General features: G+C 29.6%; 2 protein-coding genes across 2 annotated transcripts; one reads left to right on the top strand and one right to left on the bottom strand.

The window, feature by feature from the left end:
* Window positions 1-1519: 1519 nt before the first annotated feature.
* Window positions 1520-4301, bottom strand: LOC101219944 (UDP-glycosyltransferase 74F2). Its single transcript, XM_004136989.3, has 2 exons — window positions 3582-4301; window positions 1520-2464 (listed from the first exon to the last, which is right to left on the bottom strand). Exons 1-2 carry the CDS (start codon window positions 4239-4241, stop codon window positions 1724-1726), a joined length of 1401 nt encoding a protein of 466 aa, XP_004137037.1. The 5' UTR covers window positions 4242-4301; the 3' UTR covers window positions 1520-1723.
* Window positions 4302-15615: 11314 nt separating this feature from the next.
* LOC101213574 (integrin-linked protein kinase 1) lies at window positions 15616-20477 on the top strand. The gene is made up of 12 exons (XM_004136803.3): window positions 15616-16250; window positions 16392-16466; window positions 16561-16665; window positions 17282-17367; window positions 17840-17960; window positions 18120-18199; window positions 18490-18552; window positions 18668-18786; window positions 18953-19038; window positions 19213-19337; window positions 19789-19920; window positions 20062-20477. The coding sequence occupies exons 1-12, from the start codon at window positions 15828-15830 to the stop codon at window positions 20066-20068; spliced, it is 1422 nt and encodes a 473-aa protein (XP_004136851.1). The 5' UTR covers window positions 15616-15827; the 3' UTR covers window positions 20069-20477.
* Window positions 20478-23349: the final 2872 nt, after the last annotated feature.

Genomic DNA, 23349 nt, shown 5'->3' with positions numbered 1-23349 from the left:
TATCTACAATTGACTTAGGGATAATTAGATTTTATGTTTATCACATAATAATAATATACATGAATTTGAAAGATATCGGATAAAATTAAAGTAAAGTTAGATTAGACTAATAATATATGAATTACAATGTAACTTGATTACTTTATTGCTTTGCCTTGACTCATCAAATGTATGCATTTGTCCCAATTAAATTTGGGAATTGGATTATTATAATTATTCATTATGTTTGACACATTTACCTTACTATCCTGTGTCATTTTCACCTTTGTTTAAGATTTCAAATATTGTTGAATATTCAAAGAAGTTTCACTGTACAACTCAACAATTTTCAACATTTTATGGCCTCATGTGATCATTAAGATAAGGCCAAGCGGAAATTAATGTGATTGTAAAAAATTCTCATTGTATATATACAATACTAAAAGTTATTTAACAACAGTTTTTTGAATTGTCATTAAAAGATAATTTGTTGTCGTATTTCAGGATAATAATTGTTTATTATCCGTCATCATACGTATACGATGTCATTTCAAAATTAATTATCGTTAAAACTGAAATTGTTGTAGTGTTTGGTCCAATTCAATAGAGAGAATACGTAGAATGAATCCATGTCGTAAAGAAATGTTAGGGAGATCGAGTTTGAGGATGTTTATATCAAATGCAACCAGATTACAATATTATGATATGAGTGGCCAAACTCATGTGAATTCCCAGTTCTGAACTTTTTATCTCTTCCAAATGTGGGGAAGGACGACTCATTTTTCTTCTCTTACGAGTAATTACGTGTTATTCCAAGTTTAGTATAATTGGAGTCGTTGAACAAAGCTTCCAAGGATGATTTGGAGACTGATAGGGATAGATATGATAAAGAAATCACGGATTGAAGAGAGAAGGCCTAGAAAGCAACTATTTGGAGGAATTATATATATCAATGGAAATATTTTATTTGAAAGAATACAAAAACAAAAAAGGACAAAAATTTTATACTTTATCTCCTCCCTCTCAACTATTTTTTTAAAAAAAGAAAGATAATACACACATCTATTCTATTGGTAGACTACATGTGTGTACTGATTGAATTTTAGCATTTCTTTTTCCATTTTAAGCTCTTGGCCTTCAAGTTGAAAGGTAAGAGAATGAAGTTTTCTTAGACATGGGATTATATAATGTCATACTCAGTGTGTAGAGAGTGCGTTTCGGGTGAAAAGAACAACAGATGTCTTTATTTTGTTGACACTAATCTAACTATTACTCTTAAAGTAGTTGTGTGATACTGTTGTTCCTTTAACATAGCATGGATTCTTCTACTTTTAAGATGAAAAAAATTATGTTAATTATTATCGATTAATATATAATGATTGGATAGTTTTATTTTTATATGATGGAGCGATAAAGAGCACATGGGGCGTTCAGAAGAAAAAAAGTTTCGTTATTGGGAGATGGAGTTGGTGCAATTAATTTGATCATACTTAGTTAAGTGCTACTTGTTATACTTTCACATGGAAAGAATATCCAAATGTTTAAAAAATATAAAGCTATTTATTAATATAAGACAACAGCTTTAAAGTTGAAGCACCTAAGTAAATTCATTTAAATAACAAAGATTCTAGCTAGCAAAACAAACATTAGACAAATATGCATAAAAAAGTTTAGTTTAAAACGAAGCATAAGAAACTAGAAGTAGCAATCCCCAAACATATAATAATTAAGGTAATTATGGTTTTTAAACACTTGGTATAATTTTGTCCCTCAACCCAGAAATGAATTCATCAATATGCTTTGATGAACTTCCACCTTCCCTAAGTGCTCCTAAACCAAGTTGTTTCCATTTCAAAGCATTTTGTTTGAACTCAATTGCTCTGTCTCCTTCCATTACTGCTTTTACACAAGCTTTGATCTCATCCTTCCCTACGATCCCATCCTCACCTACCTTCACTCTCACTCCCACCTTCCACACATCTGCCACGTACTTTCCGGTTGTTGGTTGGTCCGTCCACTGTGGCATTGCCACCATCGGTACGCCCAAACACAATGATTCTAACGTCGAGTTCCAACCACTATGTGTGAAGAAACTTCCAATCGCTTCGTTTGAAAGTACTTCCAGTTGGGAGCTCCATCTCAAAACTAATCCTTTCTCAGGTGCAAACCCTTTTGGAAGTTTCTCTTCCTCGGAAGCCCTAACTACCCAAATGAAGTAGTAGTTGCTTTCGACTAATCCAGCTGCTAATTCAACCATTTGAGTTGTGTTTAGTTTGGCCATGCTACCAAATGACACGTAAATGACCGAACCTTTTGGTTTGGTTTTGAGCCATTCTCTTGTTGATGATGCCTCCTTTGGCTCGATTTTGAATAGATCCAGCTCGTATTTCTTGTCATTTTCGTTGGATTTGTCTATGTAGTAAGATGGAATGGTTGGTCCTATTGTCAATAATGTTGGACCAATTTTAGACATTGCATCTGTTTCCTGTAATATTTTAAAATAAAAGGAACACATTGGCACTGTCCTTTCAATAAATTATAATATCACCCAAATTGGAAAGTGTGAATTATTTATGTTCAAATTAAATTAGATGACAGAAGGGGTTGGACCTATTTCATCTCATAATATTTTTTCTATTTTAAAATATCATATAATTGTTTAAACTACAAGTACAAAATTATTTTTTAAAAATATTTAAATCCATTTTTTTTAAATTAAGGATTAAAATAGGTATATATTTTGAAAACTGGAGATTAAATAGATCTATTCTTGATAGTAAACCAAAAACCAGATTTATTTTTAAAATTCATGTACTAAACATATATATTCATCCAAATCTAAGGTCCAGAACTTTATTTTTTCTAAAATATAAATATTGCAGTTCTAAATTCATGTAATGATTAGAAAACAGGTAATTATATATTTTTTTGGGTTACCAATATCATTTTTAATTGTCTAATTTTAGTCCATCGTCTTTTTTCAAGAATCTAAAAAGAACTAATCACCGAAACCAAGTTGTTATTGATTTTCTTAAAAAACTTTTGTTATAACGTGACATTTTTACTATACATTTTTATATTATTACCGTTTTCTTTGTTCACATACAATATTGTATTAAAGTGTGAGATAGAAAAATAAAAAATTATTGATCGATACAAATATTATATCAATTGAACTACACGTTATATTAGCATGTAATACATTTTTTTTAACTCTTTAAACTTCAGATTTGAATTTAAAATACCTCAGATTGCAATTTGATCAACCCATTCCCAAAAGGTTTAAAAAGTAACCACATGAAATATTGGACAAAAATGCACTCATCACAAAGCTGTGTTACCCTGACTTGAAACAAAAAAATGGTAATCTTTTCAAATATCAATACACCATTCCCATGTCCAACTCCAATGAATCTCTTTTTTCATACTAACTTTGAAAATATTCAAGAAAAATTATTAGTTTTTATGAAAATAAAGACATAATTTATAGTTAAAAAGTATAGAAGAATATCTATTTTTCATTCTAGTTCAATTGTATGTATAAATTAAAATGAATGTATAATGAAAAGATATGATGAGAAAAGAGAGAGAGTATACAGTACCAAAGGTTCAAACTCATGGATGGAGTTGACAAGAATATAATCAGCTCCCTCAATATTTGGCATCTGATTCAACAACAAGTAAAGATACTGAGGGTAAGAATCCGGGACATATATAAACGAAGGCATATCCGGCGGCATTAGCGGGGGGAGGCTCGGAAGGCAGACGGGATACGAATCCTCCGGGACCGGCAATCTAACCAAACCTCTATCTACATAGTAGTAAATGAGGTTGACAGAACAAGGCATGGTAAAGAATGTAGCCGCTGTAAGGTTGAAGCTTTTCGCAATATCGAGAGCCCAAGGCATAAGGGCATCATACACGACAGCATCGATCGGGTGGCCACGATCTTGGTGGCGCTGAATGAGCTCTATCAAGGTCTTGGAGCCTGCCTTCTTCATTGTCTCGAGGTAGTCTTCAATGCTGGTGGCTGCGGAGAAGCCACCTTCATCGAAGCCATCGGAAATGGTGTCCCATTGAATAAAATTGGAGGCATCGGATTTAGGGTTGAATGTGTTGAAGATGAACTTGGTTACAGCGACTGTGGTGTCTACTCCTTTGGAGGATAAAGACTTGCAAAATTGGAGCATTGGGTTAACATGACCTTGAGTTGGGTATGTCAATACAAGCACATGGAGATTCTTATTAGCTTCTGAACCCATTTATGGATTTCTTCCTAAAGATAGTTCCTAACTTAGTTCTTTGCAGTGTGAGTACTCACTTTGTTGACCATGTTAAACTATATATAGAGAGTTGTTATTCTATATACCTACCACCACACTTACCAAGTTGTTTAGTTTAATTAAGACTAAATATTTTACTTAGTTTTGAAGAGAAACACGTTTTAGATCAGGTAATAGTGATTAGATGTATGCCTCTAGGGTTGCGTGTTTGTTTTTAGTTTTGTATATACGACAAATTAAGTTTGTTTTTACACCAAATTTTATAAAACAATTGAAAATCTCGATATAGATTTAAAAAGAGAAAGATAAGTTATTAAAAACTATGCTTTTGTTTGTTTGCTTAACTCATTTCTACTGTTTCTTAAAATTATTGTGTGTTGGTAATTAATTTACTTTTTCTTAACAAGAATATTGTTTTTAACACTATCAAAAAAGGAAGCTTAAAGAAAATACATTACGTTTTTGAAAAGAAAAACACACCAAAAAAAAAAATCGATTACTAAAGATATATTGTTTTTGTTTTTAATAAACAAAAACTTTTAAAAAACGTTAAAAAAAAACCAAAAACAAAAACTTTGAGCCATAAATATTTAGTTTTTTACTTTTTAGGTTTTGAAAATTAAATTGTTTATTAACGTATTCTTTTTTCATCTACTATCAATTCAAAAACTAATTTAATTTTGAAATCTAAAACAAATAATTTAATTATCAATAATATTAATTGGTATTTAATTATTCTCTAACTATCAACCGGTGTTCATGACAATTGTTATTTGATTGTAAATTTATATTAATTATTAATGATATCGATTTATCATCGGATTATTATTTAATTTAATATTGATTGCTTTCTAAATAATCTTACATTTTCTTAAAATAATTCATTGGTTAATTATTAAGTAGTTCTTTATTACCATCAAATTGTCATCTAATTAACTTTTTTATTTTTCCATCATTTACTAATGATCTTTTTTATTATTATATTATAATTTTCATCTAATTACTTCACTTTTTTTCTTTGTCAATTACTATATAAGTTTCTAATTACCATGAAAAATGAAGTGATTAAGAGATTAACCAAAAACCATGAAATACTGAGAACATATAAAAAAAAACAAAAAAGAAACTATAACACACTGATATGTAATACCAAATACATAGAAATAAAATATAAATCCAAATCCAAATGGTAATATATTATATAGCAATTGAATAGTAATGTAATAATTAGATTAATATACAATGATCAGTTGGAGTTTAATTTTGTTTTGAAACCCAAACAGAACGGATCGGAGAATCCAAAACGAAATGGGATTTAGTGGTTGTTGCGATGTGTGGTGTAGAATTGTCCACGTTGCAAAAATATGATGAATCAAATCATGTGGGTCGTAAGAGTTCTGATTTTGCAATCAATTTTAAATTATATTACAAAATAAGTACTCATTTAACAAGAACTTAATCCAAAATCTTGTTACAAATTGTAGTAAAAGAATCTTTACAAATAATAATGATAATGGTTTAAATCTTTAATTTCATGCTTACGCCCTCAAATCACGTTTGTAGGCAATGTGGTAGGTAGAGATATAATTTTTTTACTTTAGATCAATTAGTGTTTAATTTAAATCTTACTTCTCTCATCTTCATTGCTACTCTCTATTATTCTAATACTCCTTCAATAATATCTATTAAATTCACTTTTTTTTTTTGACAAATATTCAACCCTCTTCATATTAACATCTAAGTATGCAGTTAATTCAAATACATTGAACGGTCGTATAAAAAATAACAAAATTTTACTTTCTATTAATTTAAAAACAAATTAAATTTCATACATTAACCAATTTGAAAAATTATCAAACCAAAGGTAAGAAATGGCCTAACCAAAATTGCATTGGGTGGAAATTAAATAATGTATCAAATATTTCTTTTATTTGAATGTATATTAGTAGTGGATTAAGTGTATGTTGTATATTTTTTTTTCTTTACGTTTCATGGATTGATTTTCTTTTTGGCATTTTTATAATAAAAGTAATAAATCTCAACTATCAAACTAACTTATAAAACTTATTTGACAAGTGATTAATAAATGATGGGGTTTTTGTAGATACCATATAAAATCAAATTAAGCCTCCTATATTTTAAAAATTAAATAAAAGCATTCAATTTTGAATAGATTAGCTTAAACTTTACTCAAAAGAAGAAAAGTCAAACTTTTTAAAATATATTTACCTCATTGAAAAGATAAAAAGAAAAAAAAAACTACCCATCAATCATTAATTTGTGCAATTGAAAAAAAAAATTCATTGGAAAATGCTTCTTTTTAAAAACAATGTTACAACCATAGAAAACTAATCAAACAAAGTAGATTTTTGTGATGAGTTTAGTAAAAGAAAAAAAATCACTTATCTATGGGTATTTACACTAATGAACAATATTTATAAATACTAATAGATTTGGTTGGTGGGTAAATAGTGACATTTTGCTACATCTAAAAATATTTTCAACAGTTTTGTTGTTTAAAATTAAAAATAAAAGTTATCTGATTGTGTAAATACAAGTGATGCATATAATTTGTTGTTTTCATTTAGGCATTTGGGTTCTTTAATGTGACTTTTTGTAATAGGCAAAGGTTATGTTAAAGAGAGAGGCATTTGATAAATATAAAAAGATGGTGTAAGTTTTATAAAGAGAGTGCTATTTTCTAGGTCAATCTACTAGAATTCTTTTCAAACTTCTACTAACACCTATAACCAAAGACCAATTGGTTGAAGGTTTTGCCAATAGAATCTTGGAGTTGCCGGAGAAAATATCTCTTTAGTTAGATCAATTATCCGATGCATAGAAAACTTCAAGAAAAACGTAAAACGACTGCAAGAAACTGAAAAAGTTCATACTCCGGGGTTTGAAGAACAACTCCACAACATCCAACAACATCTAATTCGTTTAAGAAACATCCAAGAACAAATTACAAGCATTCAAAGAATATCGCAATAACATTCGAATATCGCCAAGACAGAGGGCTTCTCAAAGGAGACAACAACAAGAATTGAAATTGTTCAGTGAAGAAAATTTAGAAGATATGGTTCGTTGAAGATTGAAGATATATATCAAACAAGACAATAAACTTATAACTTCAAGCATTGCAATGTCATCTAGGAAGGTTTAATTGAAGCATACGTTCTCTATCTTTAAAAAAATTGATGACGGCCAATAGATATAAAGTACATTTTAGATCATTTTTTAATTGGCGTTTTGCTTTAATCTTATTTGGTTGGTCAACTCTCTTGTAGCATAGAGCCAATTAACTCAACCGACATCAGTGTACGTTAAAAACTAAGAGATTATAGATCAAATCCTCGTCGAAATGTAGTAATAAAAAAAACTCTTTAGCATGATGGTGGTTAAGTTTAACGAAGTGTTGCACTAGGGGCACAGTATATAATTGATCTTGAAATTGGGATAGGAAATTATAAGAAGACGAGGCCAAATATATTGCCCCAAGACAAACCTTATGGGCCAAGGAGAGGAAGCTTAATTGGGCCAGCCAAGCAAAGTACCCAATAGGCTTCGTGGGTGTATTTGTTGGCATATAGGTTAACTTCATGTGACTTCTAAACCTAATGCATCGAGTGAGATAAAGTTAATTATTTTCAAGTTCAACTTAGTAATATTAACATGTATTTTTTCTCTAATGGAGTGTTTGGAATTCAACTTGGAGTGACACTAGTATAAAATAAATGTTGGTTGAAAACTCAAACATCATGCGGACACATATGAGGTCAAATATGGAAAGCTAGTATCAAAAGAATCATCTTTTATTAAAGATATTCAAGATTTGTTCTCGTGATTGTCGTTGAATAATTTGTTTGACGTTAAATGTACATCAATGTTTATTTATTATATATTTTTTCTTGCATGCCCAACAATACTTTTCTATTACCTAAGATGCATTTATTAACTTATCACATTAGATGATTCTATGGAGCTCTTTGGGGGTGCTGTGACGACACATAACGTTTGTAGAGTTTATATATATATGGAGTATTCATAATATTTGTGTTTGCAAAATGATTATACTTCATGATTAGAACAATTACTAGACAATATTATGCTTTCCTTGTGGCTATGCTTGTTTTCAAGAAAATGATCATCTGAAGTATACATTCATGATTTTGAGCCTTTTTAAAAAAAGTTTATTGTGTACTCTCTCAACTCTCATGCTTCTTCAAGTTCTTTGCCCCTCTATCGAAGGTGACCTTTATCTAAGTTGATCAACTCATGTGATACTAATTGAGAGAAAGAAAACATTTATTTATGTCTGCTTACTAGAGAGAGAAGGAGAGTATTTTAAATTTTTATTACTGATTGTATTATATGCTTAATTGGTGTGATTTTCTTGCTTTTAAACATGTAAAACACATCAAGACTATCGGAGTTGTGAATACAAGTACTCAAAAACAAAGTAATCTTGATCCTAATAGTAATCTAGTAATCTTTTCACAGAAGAAGCTAACCCTACCCTTGTGAATATATGAAGTTATTTTCAATGTCAAATATTATGGATAGTATTAATTATATATTACAACAAGCACTTTGATAATAAATAATAGATAATATATATATAATAAAAGTTTGAATTCCAAAGTAATCGTTAATATATTATTATGGAGAAAAGAAAAGAAAGAAGAAGAAGAGGAAGAGGAAGAGGAAGCAAGTAGCAACCAACCACATGGTTTAGGCTTTAAATTCTAAAGAGAGTTTGCAGTATTTTATGGGTCAATGTCGGGGGTGACCGAATCAGCGTTTACTCATCAAAAATATCTCATTCAATTGCCTACCCTCCAATCATAAATCAACTACATTACATCTCATCTCTATATCTATATCTCTATCAATCTATATTTATAATCAATAGGTCTCATTCACTAATTCTTTGATTTTGTATGTATTTTTTAAAAATAAATTAAGATTATAAATACCTCAAACAAGATTTAAGATGTCAAATCTTGATCAAAGTATTAAGGAAAGGTCTTGAGTTTTGAATTTTCAATGAAAATAATGATAAAATATTGATTTCCACGGATACTTTTTTGAAAAATTTTATAAAGGAAAAATCTTTTAAAATAAAGTTTAAATTAATAAATAAATAATTTGTGATTTTTAAATAAGTTAACATGTTTTTTATTTATATTATATTTATCTTAGCAATATTTTTTATGTGTTTTTTTATTATTATTATTTATAGATTTTTTTACGATATAATGAAAATATTGGTCTTCATGGAAACACAAAAGTACTGATAGAAATATAGATATTTTCAGCCATTATATGTAGGTAATAAAAAACCAAGAGAAAGAAATTATGAGAAAAATAAGTACAATTTTTCTTTTTAAAAGGTAAACTATCATTTTGAGTTTAGTTTTTATTTAGTTCCATTGTTTTAAAATCTAACAAGTCGATTTGAATGGTTAAATAGAAGATTGATTAAGAGTGTATGACAATTACTAAACTAATTTTAAACCAAATTATATTGATGATGTGATTATTGGAATTAAGAGAAAAATTAAAAGGAAAATGAAGCGCGGTTGGTGGGATAAAAAGATATGTGAAACTAAAACTCAATCAAATTATTCTTTACCAACCCGAATTTTATTTATTTCTATTTTTATAGGACTTTTTCAAAAATAATAAAAAGTACCGACAAAATCAAAGATAAAAAATGTCTTTAATTAATTAGTACAGTGCACGTAATATATTTTTGTAACGCACCAGGTCTAAGATCCGAGATCTTCGATATTCTCCTGTCACCTGGTACGAATTTGGAGTTCCTATGATCGAACCACCAAAAAAGAAGGTGCACTTTATTGGTATAGATAGTAACTTTTAATTCTTTTAAGTATTTCTTAATGTTACTTTCGTGCACTCATTTTATGTCTTTAGAATCCATAGATGTGATACTGGTTTCGGACATTACATTTAAATTGGACATATTTGCTAAACTATTCTTTAGTCGATATTTAATTTTTTTTTAAAATTTTTTAGAGGATCGTTTAGATTTGATATGAATTATTTATTTAAAGATTATTTGTATTTTAGATTTAACTACCAAAAAGAAAAATACATTTTTATATAAAAAAAATGAATATTTTGGTCTCGTTAAACATTTAGCTATTCATTTTAAGTTTGAATTAAAATTTTGCTATCACCCAAAATATTTGTCAATTTTTCTATTTTTAAAATTTTACAAAAAAAAAATAAGATGAAAAATTAGAAAAATCTAAAATATATTTTTTAAAAAAATAGCTGATTTTACATGTTTTTAACTTTTACCATAAATATTCTTGTATTTTGTTATATTTATGAGAATTAATTTGTGTGTTTATTTGTTTGATTTATTTATTTAGGATGAAATTGATGGGTTAAAATAATTGGTATTGAAGACGTTGGTGAGGTGGGAGCACAGGCCCCTGACGTGGCACATTGTTTACACCCTGTCACATTTGCCGACATTAATTTAATTTATTTCCCTTTTCCCTCTCTCTCTCTCTCTCTCTTCTTATTGCAAGTAATTAATTATGAAATCCCCACCATACACCACACCACTTTCCTCTTCCATATCTTTTCCCATCTTCTATTTAATTCATTCCCAAATTTCATCCCTATCCTTTTTCGATAACTATAGCATGCGACTTGAGTTTAAATTTTAAATTTAACTCGTCAAATATGGATTAACATTAGATCAACGTGGGTCGAGTCATAAAATTAATGTTAAATTTATTTACAATAATTAACATGATTAACTAATTAGAGAGGCGAGCAAACACAAATTTGGAATGTAAACTAAAATTAAAAGGTTGGTTAGTTGTGTGTTTTCGTATTATTATTGAAGGAGTAGACATCCATGTGTTGAAAATCAATCTATAATTGTAACAAAGACAACGTAATTTTATGAGTGAAATGTTAGAAGATGTTAGGATTAGATAAAGTAGAGATGTGGGTGTGACAAGTTGAATGTACAGTGAGTATACAAAGCAAGAAAATGAGGCATTAAAACTTGGTCAAGGCAAAGGGGTTGGGTCTAGTTGTAGTATATGATAGTGAGTTGATGTTATTGTTTGCCCTTTATTGGCGTTTTGTGAGGACTAGACTTAGTCTTTTAAATGACACTTATCAATTTTCGACATTGATGTTTGGAAAAATATATATACTTTATTGTTATTAATTTCGATAAAAACACCTACTTATCTAAATTTATTTGTAATTTGGTTAGAAATATGAATAAAAACCTGTCTTTGGAAATTACATTTTTTTCTTTATAAATTAGTTATCTAAACTTTATAAATTTAAATGTGCTGTATAATAAATTAGGAGAGGTGGCAAAACCAAGTGTGACCAATAATATACATCCTACAAAATATAAACATTTGATTTAAATTTTTTCATAACTTTAATTTTTCTTTTTTGTTAAAAGAAATTTATATATTCCTAAGTTCTTCTGGATCCCACGTGTTGAAAATTTCAACGCAATTTAATTAGATTATACATAAAAAAAATACTATATGTATATATATATATATATATATGTAAATTTCCTTTCAACACACAATTACTTTATACCAACCAAACTTTTATGACACTCAACCATTCTTCAAAACTTCAATAATATAATGTTTTATATGTAAATGTGTATCACAACATGACTAGAAGTCTACAGCAAGTGCCACTCACATGCTTCTTATTCCTAGAATCATATTCATGGCCTATATGTCTTGCATTATAGGCCATGAATATTAACTCAAACTTTATAGCATACGTGTGAAATTTCATTAAAATTTAATAATAATTTCTTTAACAATAGCCTAATCATTATAAATTTGAAAATACCAATAATAATTGTTAAATTGTTAAAAAAATAATTTTTAATAATTTTATCTCTTTATTTATATAATAACACAACTCAATAGATATAATATATATTTGTAATATTAATTTGAAAGTCAAAGCAACTTTGCTATAAACTTAAACTTTATATATCAAATTTTGTATCTATATAGTGTGTATATATATAATTATAAGTTGAAAAGACATTGTTCCACAAAAGGATATGCATCTCAACAGTTGGACTATTTTGTTAGACTTTTTCTTATGTAATACTTGAGTTAGGTTATAATCTCAAGCAATCAAATAATGAAGGGTGTGATGTGATATATGTAACAAAAACATTTCTCTAAATTATTTCATTTATTCTTATATATGAAATCTCTCTCTCTCTCTCTCTCTCTCTTTTGCTTTAAAGTGATTTGAGAAATGGAAAGGAATGGGAAAGTGTGGGCAATAATGGGATTTATTTTTTAGTATAAAGTTTGGCTAAATTATTAAAGAAATGAAAAGTTGTATTTGATTGTGTATGTTTGTGGAGCCCTATTGAAACGGTCGGTTAGTGCAAAATGTTGATATTCTTTGTTCTCTATAATAATGGGTGTTGCTCACACACGCATCTTATTATTACTTCTATATCATTTCAACATTATTATTCTTGTTTCATATAGTGCATATTTATAAAATGAAAGAAGACAAAAACCATTTTTCAATTTATATTTTGATTTTTTATTTTCATATATATTTGGTTTCATTTTTATTTTTAACTTTTACAATAATATGATGCTTTTTAATTGAAGTAAATTAATTAAGAGGACATATAAACTTCATATTTGTTTTTTTTTAAATATCACTTTCCTTTCCAGTAATCTATATTTCTCAAGATCCAATAAACTATATTTTGTGAAAAATAAACCTAACTTAAGTAAGTTAGTGGAAAAAAAAGGGAGAAATGATGTTTTTACGAGAAAAAAATGATTATCGAAAAAATTAGTTTAAACAATTTGAAGATCATGTGGTTACATATAGACTATTTGGGGATATTTGAACAATTCCGTCTTTTCTTCAAATTATTATTTTTTCTAAAAGACATATTCGCTGATGAAACAACGTAACTCTAAGGGTAGATATTTTGACATAGGATCTTGCCGTAGAAACTCCAACAATGGAAGATTTCATAATTAACCATTAATGGGAGGAAGTGATAATCAACAACATAAAGATCAATATACAAAAATGTGATGGATGAAATGACATCAATAAGTTTAAGGAATGCAATTGATAAGTGTCACATTTGACATTTAAATAATTAAACAAACTTTTTTAGTCTCTATACAATTAAATAAAATAACATTTTAACCATTTATATCTACAACACGTTAAAACAATAATATATTTTAAAAAAACCAAGTTTGTGAAATTATAAAAAGAAATCGTAAAAAAAAAGTAAATTTGACAAAATATTTACAACATATAACAAAAATTTCTAGATATTGATAGTTAGACACTATATGCTTCTATCAATGACGTTAATAAATAGTTATAGAAGTTTATCAGTTTCCAAAATTTTGATATAGTTTGTACATATTTTAATTATATCTCTCCCTAATCTCTCATAGCCTAACTTTTTTCTTTTTCACTTTTAATACTCTATTATGCTTTGCACCTTTTCCTTTTTTTACTTTTCCCCCCTAAATCTCCTCTAATTGACTTTTTTAACCAGTTTCATTTTTTGAACTTTTATTAACAAGTATTTCTTTACATTTTTACTTTTTAAAATTCCTATTTATCTTTTTCTCAATTTAGTAGGGTTTAATTTTCTTTTTAATAAATAAATTAATTAAGTGAATTCAGGTAATTTACCATTAATCTTTAAACAAATATTATCATGTTCCTGTTTTTTTTAATTATTATTTTAAGTTGGTATGTATTAGTGAACAATAATTTAGGAATGAATCTAATTTAAACTAATTAACTCATGTTAAGTTCATCTTCATTTGACGTAATAATAATTAATTTTTTTGCCCATACCTAACTAAGCTTACTTTAACAATATCAATCTTTCTTTAATTAAAAGAGAAATTGGGATAGCTTAAAAAAAAAAAAAATTGATGCATGAATGAAGTTACCTAGGAGTGTTGCAGTTTCTTTTGAATTGTTGCTTTCACAAATACTTTATTGCCTTTTTATTTCATATTTCACATTAAAATTAGTCTTTTTCTTCCCATTAAAAAAATATATAATATATTTGTTTTCTTTAATTCAATAATAATTAATGGAGTATATGGATTTTGAATTTGACTTGAAGAAATTAGTTCATATTAGTTATGGTCAAGCTAAGCTTACTTTAACTTAAATGTTGTGAGAAATTTTTTGTTTATCAAAACGGCTCTATATGTAAGATTTTTAAGGATATATAATTAATTTGTTTTATTGTCTAATGCTCCTATTTCGTAAACCAACCGAATTGATTAATTATTGAAAAACAATTTGGAAATCGAAATCAAACTGTGTTAATTGAAAAACCAAGTCAACTCAATTGCTTAGATCAGTTTATGAGCCAACTAAGGAGGTGGAAACAATTATGAACATCTTTTGTCTAAAGTAAAACTAAATTAAATGTACCGTTGTATTCTTTCTCTTAATGAAACTCGTAATTTAGAGGTTATCTAAGCATTTTTCTCATTCACTTGATAAGCGAAAATAATTGGAACTCTTGTATTCTCTATAGACAACTTCATAATCGAGAAGTAAATGAATGAAACTTTTTATTTGATTGTTTAAACCTAAAACCCTAACAAAAAAAATCTCAAACCAACCGATTTCAGTCTAAACCAACCATCAGTTTCATTCATTTTTAAGTTGCTTACACTTCTATACTAGGCAGCTAAACTTTTATAATGTGAATTATGGTGAATAACATAATTACAAAGTAACACCTAAATGAATATATTATAAGAGTTAAAAAGTTTTAGTAAGTGATGATTGTGTGTGCCCATTTTGAGTGGGTAGATATAATAGATATGCAAATTAGATATGATACACAAATTTTGCCACTAATGGAAGAGTGTAATTATATTAATGGAAGAGTGTAATGATAATTAGTTCTAAATAATGATATCACTGAACTATATGTATAGCATAATCATTATTATTGTTTTAATAATCTTATCCGTTTGATAATTGATAGATTTATTGTTTCTAAATTTGAAGAAAATGGTAATTAGGGAATTAAAAAGGTTTAATAATCTATTTTTGAAGGAAAAAAATGCATGGAAAATGATAAAAACAAGAAAAGAAAATCTATTTTGATATTTGATTTTAACAAACAAACAAAAGAGTGGGTTGGGGTCCACAGAAAAGGTGTTTAGAGAAAGTCTTAGAAAAAGAAAAAAAGAAAAAAAGAAAAAAAGAAAAAAAGAAAAAAAGGGATTTTCTGCTCTGTATTTTTTCCATTATTTTCATTGAACAAAAATGCTTACAAATTGCAACAACAAAATTGGTTTGCCTTAATTTTCTGTTCCCCCTTGTCTACGCTTCATTCGGATCTCTCCCTTCTTTCCCTCTCTTCCCTTTCATGTTACCCCTTTCATCCATCCTCCTTCTCGGCATCGAGAGCTTCCCCTCCATTTTCCCTTTCCTTCAAGCTCTCGATCCCCTTCTCCCCATCTTCTTCCATCATCCTCAATGGACAACATTACTGCTCAATTAAAGCGAGGTATCTCCCGCCAATTCTCCACCGGTTCTTTACGCCGTACCTTAAGTCGTCAGTTCACCCGTCAATCCTCTCTTGATCCTAGAAGGAACAATTTGAGATTTAGCTTTGGGAGGCAATCTTCTTTGGACCCTATTCGCCGCTGTCCCGATGAAGATAATGAGCTTTCTATTCCTGACAATTTGGATTCCACCATGCAGCTTCTCTTTATGGCTTGCCGTGGCGATGTTAGAGGTGTTGAGGATTTGCTTAATGATGGTACTGATGTTAATAGTATTGATTTGGATGGCCGTACTGCTTTGCATATTGCTGCCTGTGAAGGTCATGCTGCTGTTGTTAAGCTCTTGCTTAGTCGTAAGGCTAATATTGATGCTCGTGATCGTTGGGGGAGCACGGTATTTTATTTTACTCCATTTTCTCTGTATATACCTTTTTTCTTCCCCTAATTGAAACTCTTGTATTTAGTAACAACCCCCGCTTTCTTTCTTCTTCTTCTTTTCCCCTTCTTTTCTCTGTTTTTGGGGGATTCTCTTCAGGCAGCTGCAGATGCTAAATATTATGGAAATACAGAGATTTACAATATTCTCAAGGCACGAGGAGCAAAAGTTCCGGTATAATATTTCCCTTCTTTATCCTTATATGTAACTTCGAATTAATGAATCAATTTAACCAACCCCCTTTTTAATTTCATCTCCTCTGTTTTAGAAATTTAGGAAAACGCCAATGACTGTTGCAAATCCTAGGGAAGTTCCAGAGTATGAGCTTAATCCATTGGAGCTTCAGATTCGAAGGAGTGATGGTATATCAAAGGCATGTCCCTTCACCATTTATTTTCTTTTATTATTTGCTTTCATTCATAAATTATTTAGTAACGGTTATTGTAGAAACTGCTTTTATTGTACTCTAATTGGTTAAGGCATTGTATTTCCTTATTTGTATGTAACCCTTGTTAAACTCAATAATAAGGGTTAAATAATAAATCATTATTCCAAAGTTTTAGAAAGTGGTTTTACGAATTCTCGGATTAGATTACTAAAATTTACTTTCCATATAATGATTATTTTTCTAAGTGATTGACTGGAATGCATTAAAGTGATTTTAGATCTTTTTCCCCCTTCTATAATTGCATCTACAACATTGCCTTATATTGTACTTTAAAAAGGAAGTGATTTTGGCCGTATGAAAATCTAAAACATGCCTAGTCTACAACAAATATGTTATGGTTTTTCTGTTCCTTCAGTTAAAAAAAGAATAGCTGTAATAAACTGTTTATTCAATCGCTAATATCTTTAGGTATTCGGGTATTACTGAGTAGATCTAGTTTGTTTGTTGGTTTCATTCCATGTTCTTCATGTATTCAATCTACATCTCCAAATTCAGGAATTAACTTTTGTGACAATAAGTTTCTACTTGTTTTTCTTTGCAGGGGGCATATCAAGTTGCCAAATGGAATGGTACAAAAGTCTCTGTAAAGATTCTTGATAAAGATTGTTATTGTAACCCAGATTCTATGTATGTAGTCGCCTGAATCCTGTTATGTTTGATTCAATTTGAATGATGCAATTATTTATTTGTGTGCAATAATTCTACTTCTAGCACCTAAATTTAGAAAACCTACTAATTATGCATCTAATTAATTTGAGGCCCCACTTTTGCTCTTCTCTTCCTACCTACTGTCAACCAATGTTTTTGTTTTTTGTTTCTTGTTTGTAACAAGTACACTTTTCTTATATCTTTTTTAAGTTTAGCAAACGTGTGGGTGAGGATTTGAGGCTTTAACCGTTGAGCTATGGAATATTATACCATCTTTCGGTAGGAGTGGCCTACTTTTCAGTGGCTAGATAGTTGGAGCCAAATAAATCTCTTTCACCATCATGTTTGAAACTATTTGCTACTGTTTCATTTTGCTGAAACTTGAAGACTTTGTTTAAATTCGTATCTCTCACATATTGCAAGTTTTCTTATTTTATTGAATTTCACACAGAAATGCATTCAAACATGAGTTGACATTATTGGAAAAGGTCCGACATCCAAATGTAGTGCAGTTTGTTGGTGCTGTTACCCAGAATTTGCCAATGATGATTGTTTCTGAATATCATCCGAAGGTATGGATAAATTTTCTTATGCTTTATTTTATTCTAATGAAAATTATTTCATCATGTTCCATAGCAAGCATTTCATTACATATTTTGTTCATATATGATGAATGATGATTAGTTTTTATATCAACTTATTCCCTCTTCCATGTACATTTCATCTTCCAGGGTGATTTAGGGTGCTATCTTCAAAAGAAAGGTCGTTTATCTCCATCTAAAGCCTTAAGATTTGCCCTCGATGTGGCTAGGCAAGTTCTGTTTTTCTCATATCGTAATTTTAGCATTTGTAATTGTATGCTACTAATTTCTTTTATAAAACCTCATATTGATCTGATACTTTGTAGATCTCTCAACTTTGAGTGACAATTTATGTGAGCCTCAAATGGCTTTCTTATAATCAAGCATTTTGATATTCTATACTTTTGTAACTTATAATACATTTCCTTTCTATTTCCGAACCTTCTAGCAATATTTCGTCTCCTAACAAGAGACTTAATCTTCTATATTGTAACTTTATGTAAGTTTTTTTTATTATCAGGGGAATGAACTATCTTCACGAATGCAAACCAGATCCAATTATCCACTGTGATTTAAAGCCAAAGTAAGGCAACCATATTCAAAAGTCAGTCTGCGGATGATAGTTGCTTTAATTTGAGATTTAGTTTTCACCATAGACGAATTCTTTTTTAATATTGGAAGTTTTTGTAAGGTGCCAGAAATATTTTGCTGGATAATGGAGGACAACTCAAAGTTGCTGGATTTGGCTTGATAAGATTGTCTAAAATGTCACAGGACAAAGCAAAATTAGCTCACCCAGTTGTTATTGACTATTCAAGTAAGTCTTCATTTAATGATCAAGATAGTCTGCCGTATTGGATTTTAATATCCAGCAGTTTGAAGTTTATAACATATTTTAGAGGTGATTTGTACTTTATAAGTAAAAGTGGACTTTTTTATTGCAATCTTGAGTATTTATTTGGTCATATTGTGTCTCCTTGTAGACTTGTACTTAGCACCCGAAATTTACAACAATGAAATATTTGACAGAAGCGTCGATTCATTTTCATTCGGTCTCATTTTGTACGAGGTATCTACAATTTAACTGTTTTTTGCATTTCCTTAATCTTTTTGCATCATTAAGAGTTGAGAAGAAATTTGTGGCTGCTTTGGATTCGCACTTGCAAGCAATTTTTTTATCACTTGACAATGACTTATTTTTTTCTTCTTTTGCATTTGTATTTAATTTGGTTTTCATGGGCAGATGGTTGAAGGTATTCAACCATTCCATCCCAAGCCTCCAGAAGAGGTTACCAGAGCTATTTGTGCAGAAGGAAAGAGACCTCCATTTAAGATCAAATCAAAAAGTTATCCACCTGACCTAAAAGAGTAAGTCTCGTTGTGAAATGTTATACCATTACCTGAGTAGCTAGTACATGAATGTTTGATTATCTTATGCAAGTGTCTACTTGTGACACAAAACATATCTTGATAATTAAAATCCCTCATAAAAAGCAGCTTCAAGACAAAATGAAAAGGCAGAGAATAAGATCCAAGTAAACAGTCAAGTGTGCTTTGGTTTTTATTTCAAACAATGCATCATAAGAGAGAGAAACAAGAGAGCTTTTTTCTCTTCTTTTCTTTTCTTTACTTTTTGAAAGATACTGCAGAGCATTGGCTCTTGAAAGAAATTGCTGATATGCATATTAACTTCAAGCTGATTGGCAATCTTTAAAAAAGCGATGTAAACACGACTCTTGATCAACTATGCTCGAACAGAGAATAAGATGTTAGATGTGGATTCTGAGTTATGCTCATACATAATTGCCACAAAATGCAGATTGATTGAGGAATGCTGGGATCCCGAACCTGTTATGAGGCCTACTTTCTCCGAAATTATTGTAAGGTTGGATAAAATAGTTGCCAACTGCTCAAAACAAGGGTGGTGGAAAGACACATTCAAACTTCCCTGGTATGTTGTTTTCACTATAAATTGGGTCTCATACTCACAATTGATAAATGTTTCCTATGCCTTCTATTTTTGTTTCTTTTAAGGGAAAAGAAGCATTCTTGTGGCCCCTAAATTATAAAATGATTTGGGAATTGTGTGCAGGAAATAAGAAGATAGGAAACTCAACCCACTTGGTCTTCAGAAGGAGGCAAAGTGATTATGAATGAAGGACAATTCTCATAACATTGAGAGCTTCATTGTTGAGATTGAGAACGCCATTAATGATATCCAAATCCTTTTTTTCTTCCATAAACTTATTTGTCTCTCATTCATTTTCAGATTTTATTGTCTCAATGGACTGGAGGGCTTCCTGTGTAAAATGTGTGAAAAGGCAGTATCTTTTTTCTTTTTTCCTTTTTCTTTCTCTTCTCTCCAATATGAAAGGGAAATACCATTTGTTCTGCTTTAGTCTTGCATTATACTTCTAGTTAGGGAACATTTACTTGATATGGTCTGGAGACACCAACGATTGCTCACTTATACTGAGTTGAGGTTGATAAAGTGGGATCACAACAAAACAATACCCCTTCATTTTAAACTAACTAGGAGTATATGGAACTGTATAACTTATCGGAAATACGAGATAAATCAAGTACTTGAGGCATTTCGACTCCCAATTTTGAGATCACTTTCAAGCTTTGATTCACCCACCTCCTTTTAAGCATCAATTTGAAGTCTTTCTAACTCTCTTTCCTCATGTTTTTCTTTTCACACTCTCTTCTCTATTCCATGCGTTCCTAACCACTCTTTTATCTGTGAGATGGATTTCATAAATTTTTTTCAACAAATTTATCTCCAATCATGCACGAGTAATTCTTCACTTTTAGATCACTTTATGAGTTTTCACTTCGTTTTCTGCATTATTTGAATTGCTTTTATTGGATTTCATCAAGTTTAATTTCATCCAGTTTTGGTTTTCTAAGATTTGGTTCAAATTTTATTTCGAATTCTTTAAAGAAAGGCCTAAAAATGTAAGTTTTTTTTTTTTTGTTCAAAATCTTGTAATTTAGGAATAGATTATATTCATTTTTTTTTAATTTTCCTAATTGGTAAATACTATTAATTCTAATGATCATCATTGAATTTTTGGTTAGGATTGATTTGGTTGTATTAATCCTTTAATCATGAAGTTGATTGAAGTTCAATCAATTTGAAATTTTGTTATATTTTGTAAATATTTTAGTTTATTATACTAATATTTGAAAATGTCCTTAATAAATACATAAAACATCTTAGTATTGTTTATTACCGATTTCAAATTTACCTACTAAAAATACATTATAATAAATCCAAGGAAACGAAAAACTTAACCAAAAAAAATTTACATACATATAATATAATCGAAAATATGACAACTGTAATTATCCTAAATAGAAAGAAAATGAAAATAGCATACATTAATATTTATAAGTTGTCATTTCTTTATTATAAGTTGGGTGGAGGATTTGAACTGAAAGTTACTGAGAAATGTTAAGCTAAGCTGTTTGTTGGTTGAAATATTTTTGAACTTTGGTTTGGATTTGAGCAACTAAAGAATGACCAATTATGCATTAGGTTTTGTAAGTTGTGCCACAAAATCATATCACCTTCTCTAACACACAACTCAATCTCTTCCCTTCCAACAATAATCCCACTTTATATATCCTTTGGACTTTCCCTAATACCCAACCTTCCACACATCCTTCACACTGGCAATATTAGTCATTTGGTCTATTCATTGAGGCATTGCTACCATATGGGAATTTCACAGGTAAGAGCCTCTAAAACTGAGTTCCAACCACAATGAGAGTGACAAAACACCCCACTGATTTGTGAGCCAAAACTTGGACTTGGGGAGTACCATTATATAGATTTCACCACCAATTCCATTCCCCCATCTCTTTTGTGTCTTCAAAGAAGCTTTTTGGAAGCTTATTTTGAACTAATTCTTCCTCCTTAATGACCCAAAGGAACACTACGTTGGCTGCTATAAGCCCCCATGCAATCTGCTCCACTTGCTCGATCTTCTTCCAACTTTTGATACACTTTCAAATGATACGTAAACCACTGAGTTGTTGTGTTTGGAGTTCCAACCACTTGATTATTTTTTCTTCTTCTCGGTTGATTTTACCCTATCGATTCCTTAGTTATATGGTCATTCATTCCTTTGTTTATGAGTGTTGATGGAACAAGTACTGTTGGTGCTACTGTCTTTAGTGTGCTACATTCTTTTGTATATATATTCCACTCTAATATCTGTGTATTGACTGAACATTTTGTTGGAGTTCTTTTTTCTTTTCATTAATTCATACACAGATGGGTGGGGTTTTAAAATTCTTGAATGTAATTTTCAAATACTACACCTAATCCAAACTAAAGCAATATTTATAAAATATAGCAAAATTGTATATTGATAGACTCAACATGTATCGAGTTTTTAAGAAAAATTACATATTGATAGACTTAACATGTATCAAGTTTTTAAGAAGTATATAAAATGCCTATTAAAAGGGTAATCACAAGAACACACAAACAAGAACAAACATGTTGTAGAACACATTTTCTAAATAAAAAAACCTTTCTTTTTATGCATAGAAGGAATAACATTTCATTTAGAAACATTTAAATAATAAAATCTCACATGTTTCCAATGTAATTTGTAATCTTTGCTCAACACTTGAATATTCGTCAAATACCCAAAACGTTTAGAAGCAAAAGAATATCATCTTTGATCATGAATAGCTTCAAAAGTTTTTTACTTTTAAATTAGAAAATGATGAGTTCAATCACATACTTTATATTTAAATCCATTGAAATCCAAGTATATTGGCTCGAAACATTTTTAAGCAAAAATCATTCTATTCCTTAAGGTAGCAAACAAACACAAGAATATATATGTATTTGGGTGTGATCATAGCGTCATCACAGACTGTATAGCTTAGTGCAAATACTTCACAAGGGTGTAAGGCATTAATTAACTATTGTTTGGGACAAGAAGGAATGGAAGAATCAAGAAGCAGAGCGTCACTCAATGGATATATATATATATATATACGTCCATATAGCGTTGGGGGCCTTTTAATTAATTATTGAACAGTTGTTTTTGTTGCTACACTCATGCATGCATGACACAATTAATGTACTGTACTTTCTAAACCCTCAATCCTTTATCTGTCGTTCTCTCTCGTTTATCTCTCACCATTCCTACTCCATTATCATTATCTCTCGCTTGGACAAAGTGAGTCGTGGACAAAAAAGAACCCGAATATATATAACAACAAAAATGAGAATTAAGTCCTTAATTACCTAAGTTCAAGAGACAGAAATGGAATGGAATTTTGAGTACACAGTTTGGTTAATGCATATATACCCATCATCCAACAGCGTGAATCACGTTGGAAACTATTGGGA

Source organism: Cucumis sativus, chromosome 7, assembly GCF_000004075.3.
Source record: "Cucumis sativus cultivar 9930 chromosome 7, Cucumber_9930_V3, whole genome shotgun sequence".
Lineage (NCBI taxonomy): Eukaryota > Viridiplantae > Streptophyta > Magnoliopsida > Cucurbitales > Cucurbitaceae > Cucumis > Cucumis sativus.
This window is presented reverse-complemented; position numbering and strand designations above follow the sequence as displayed.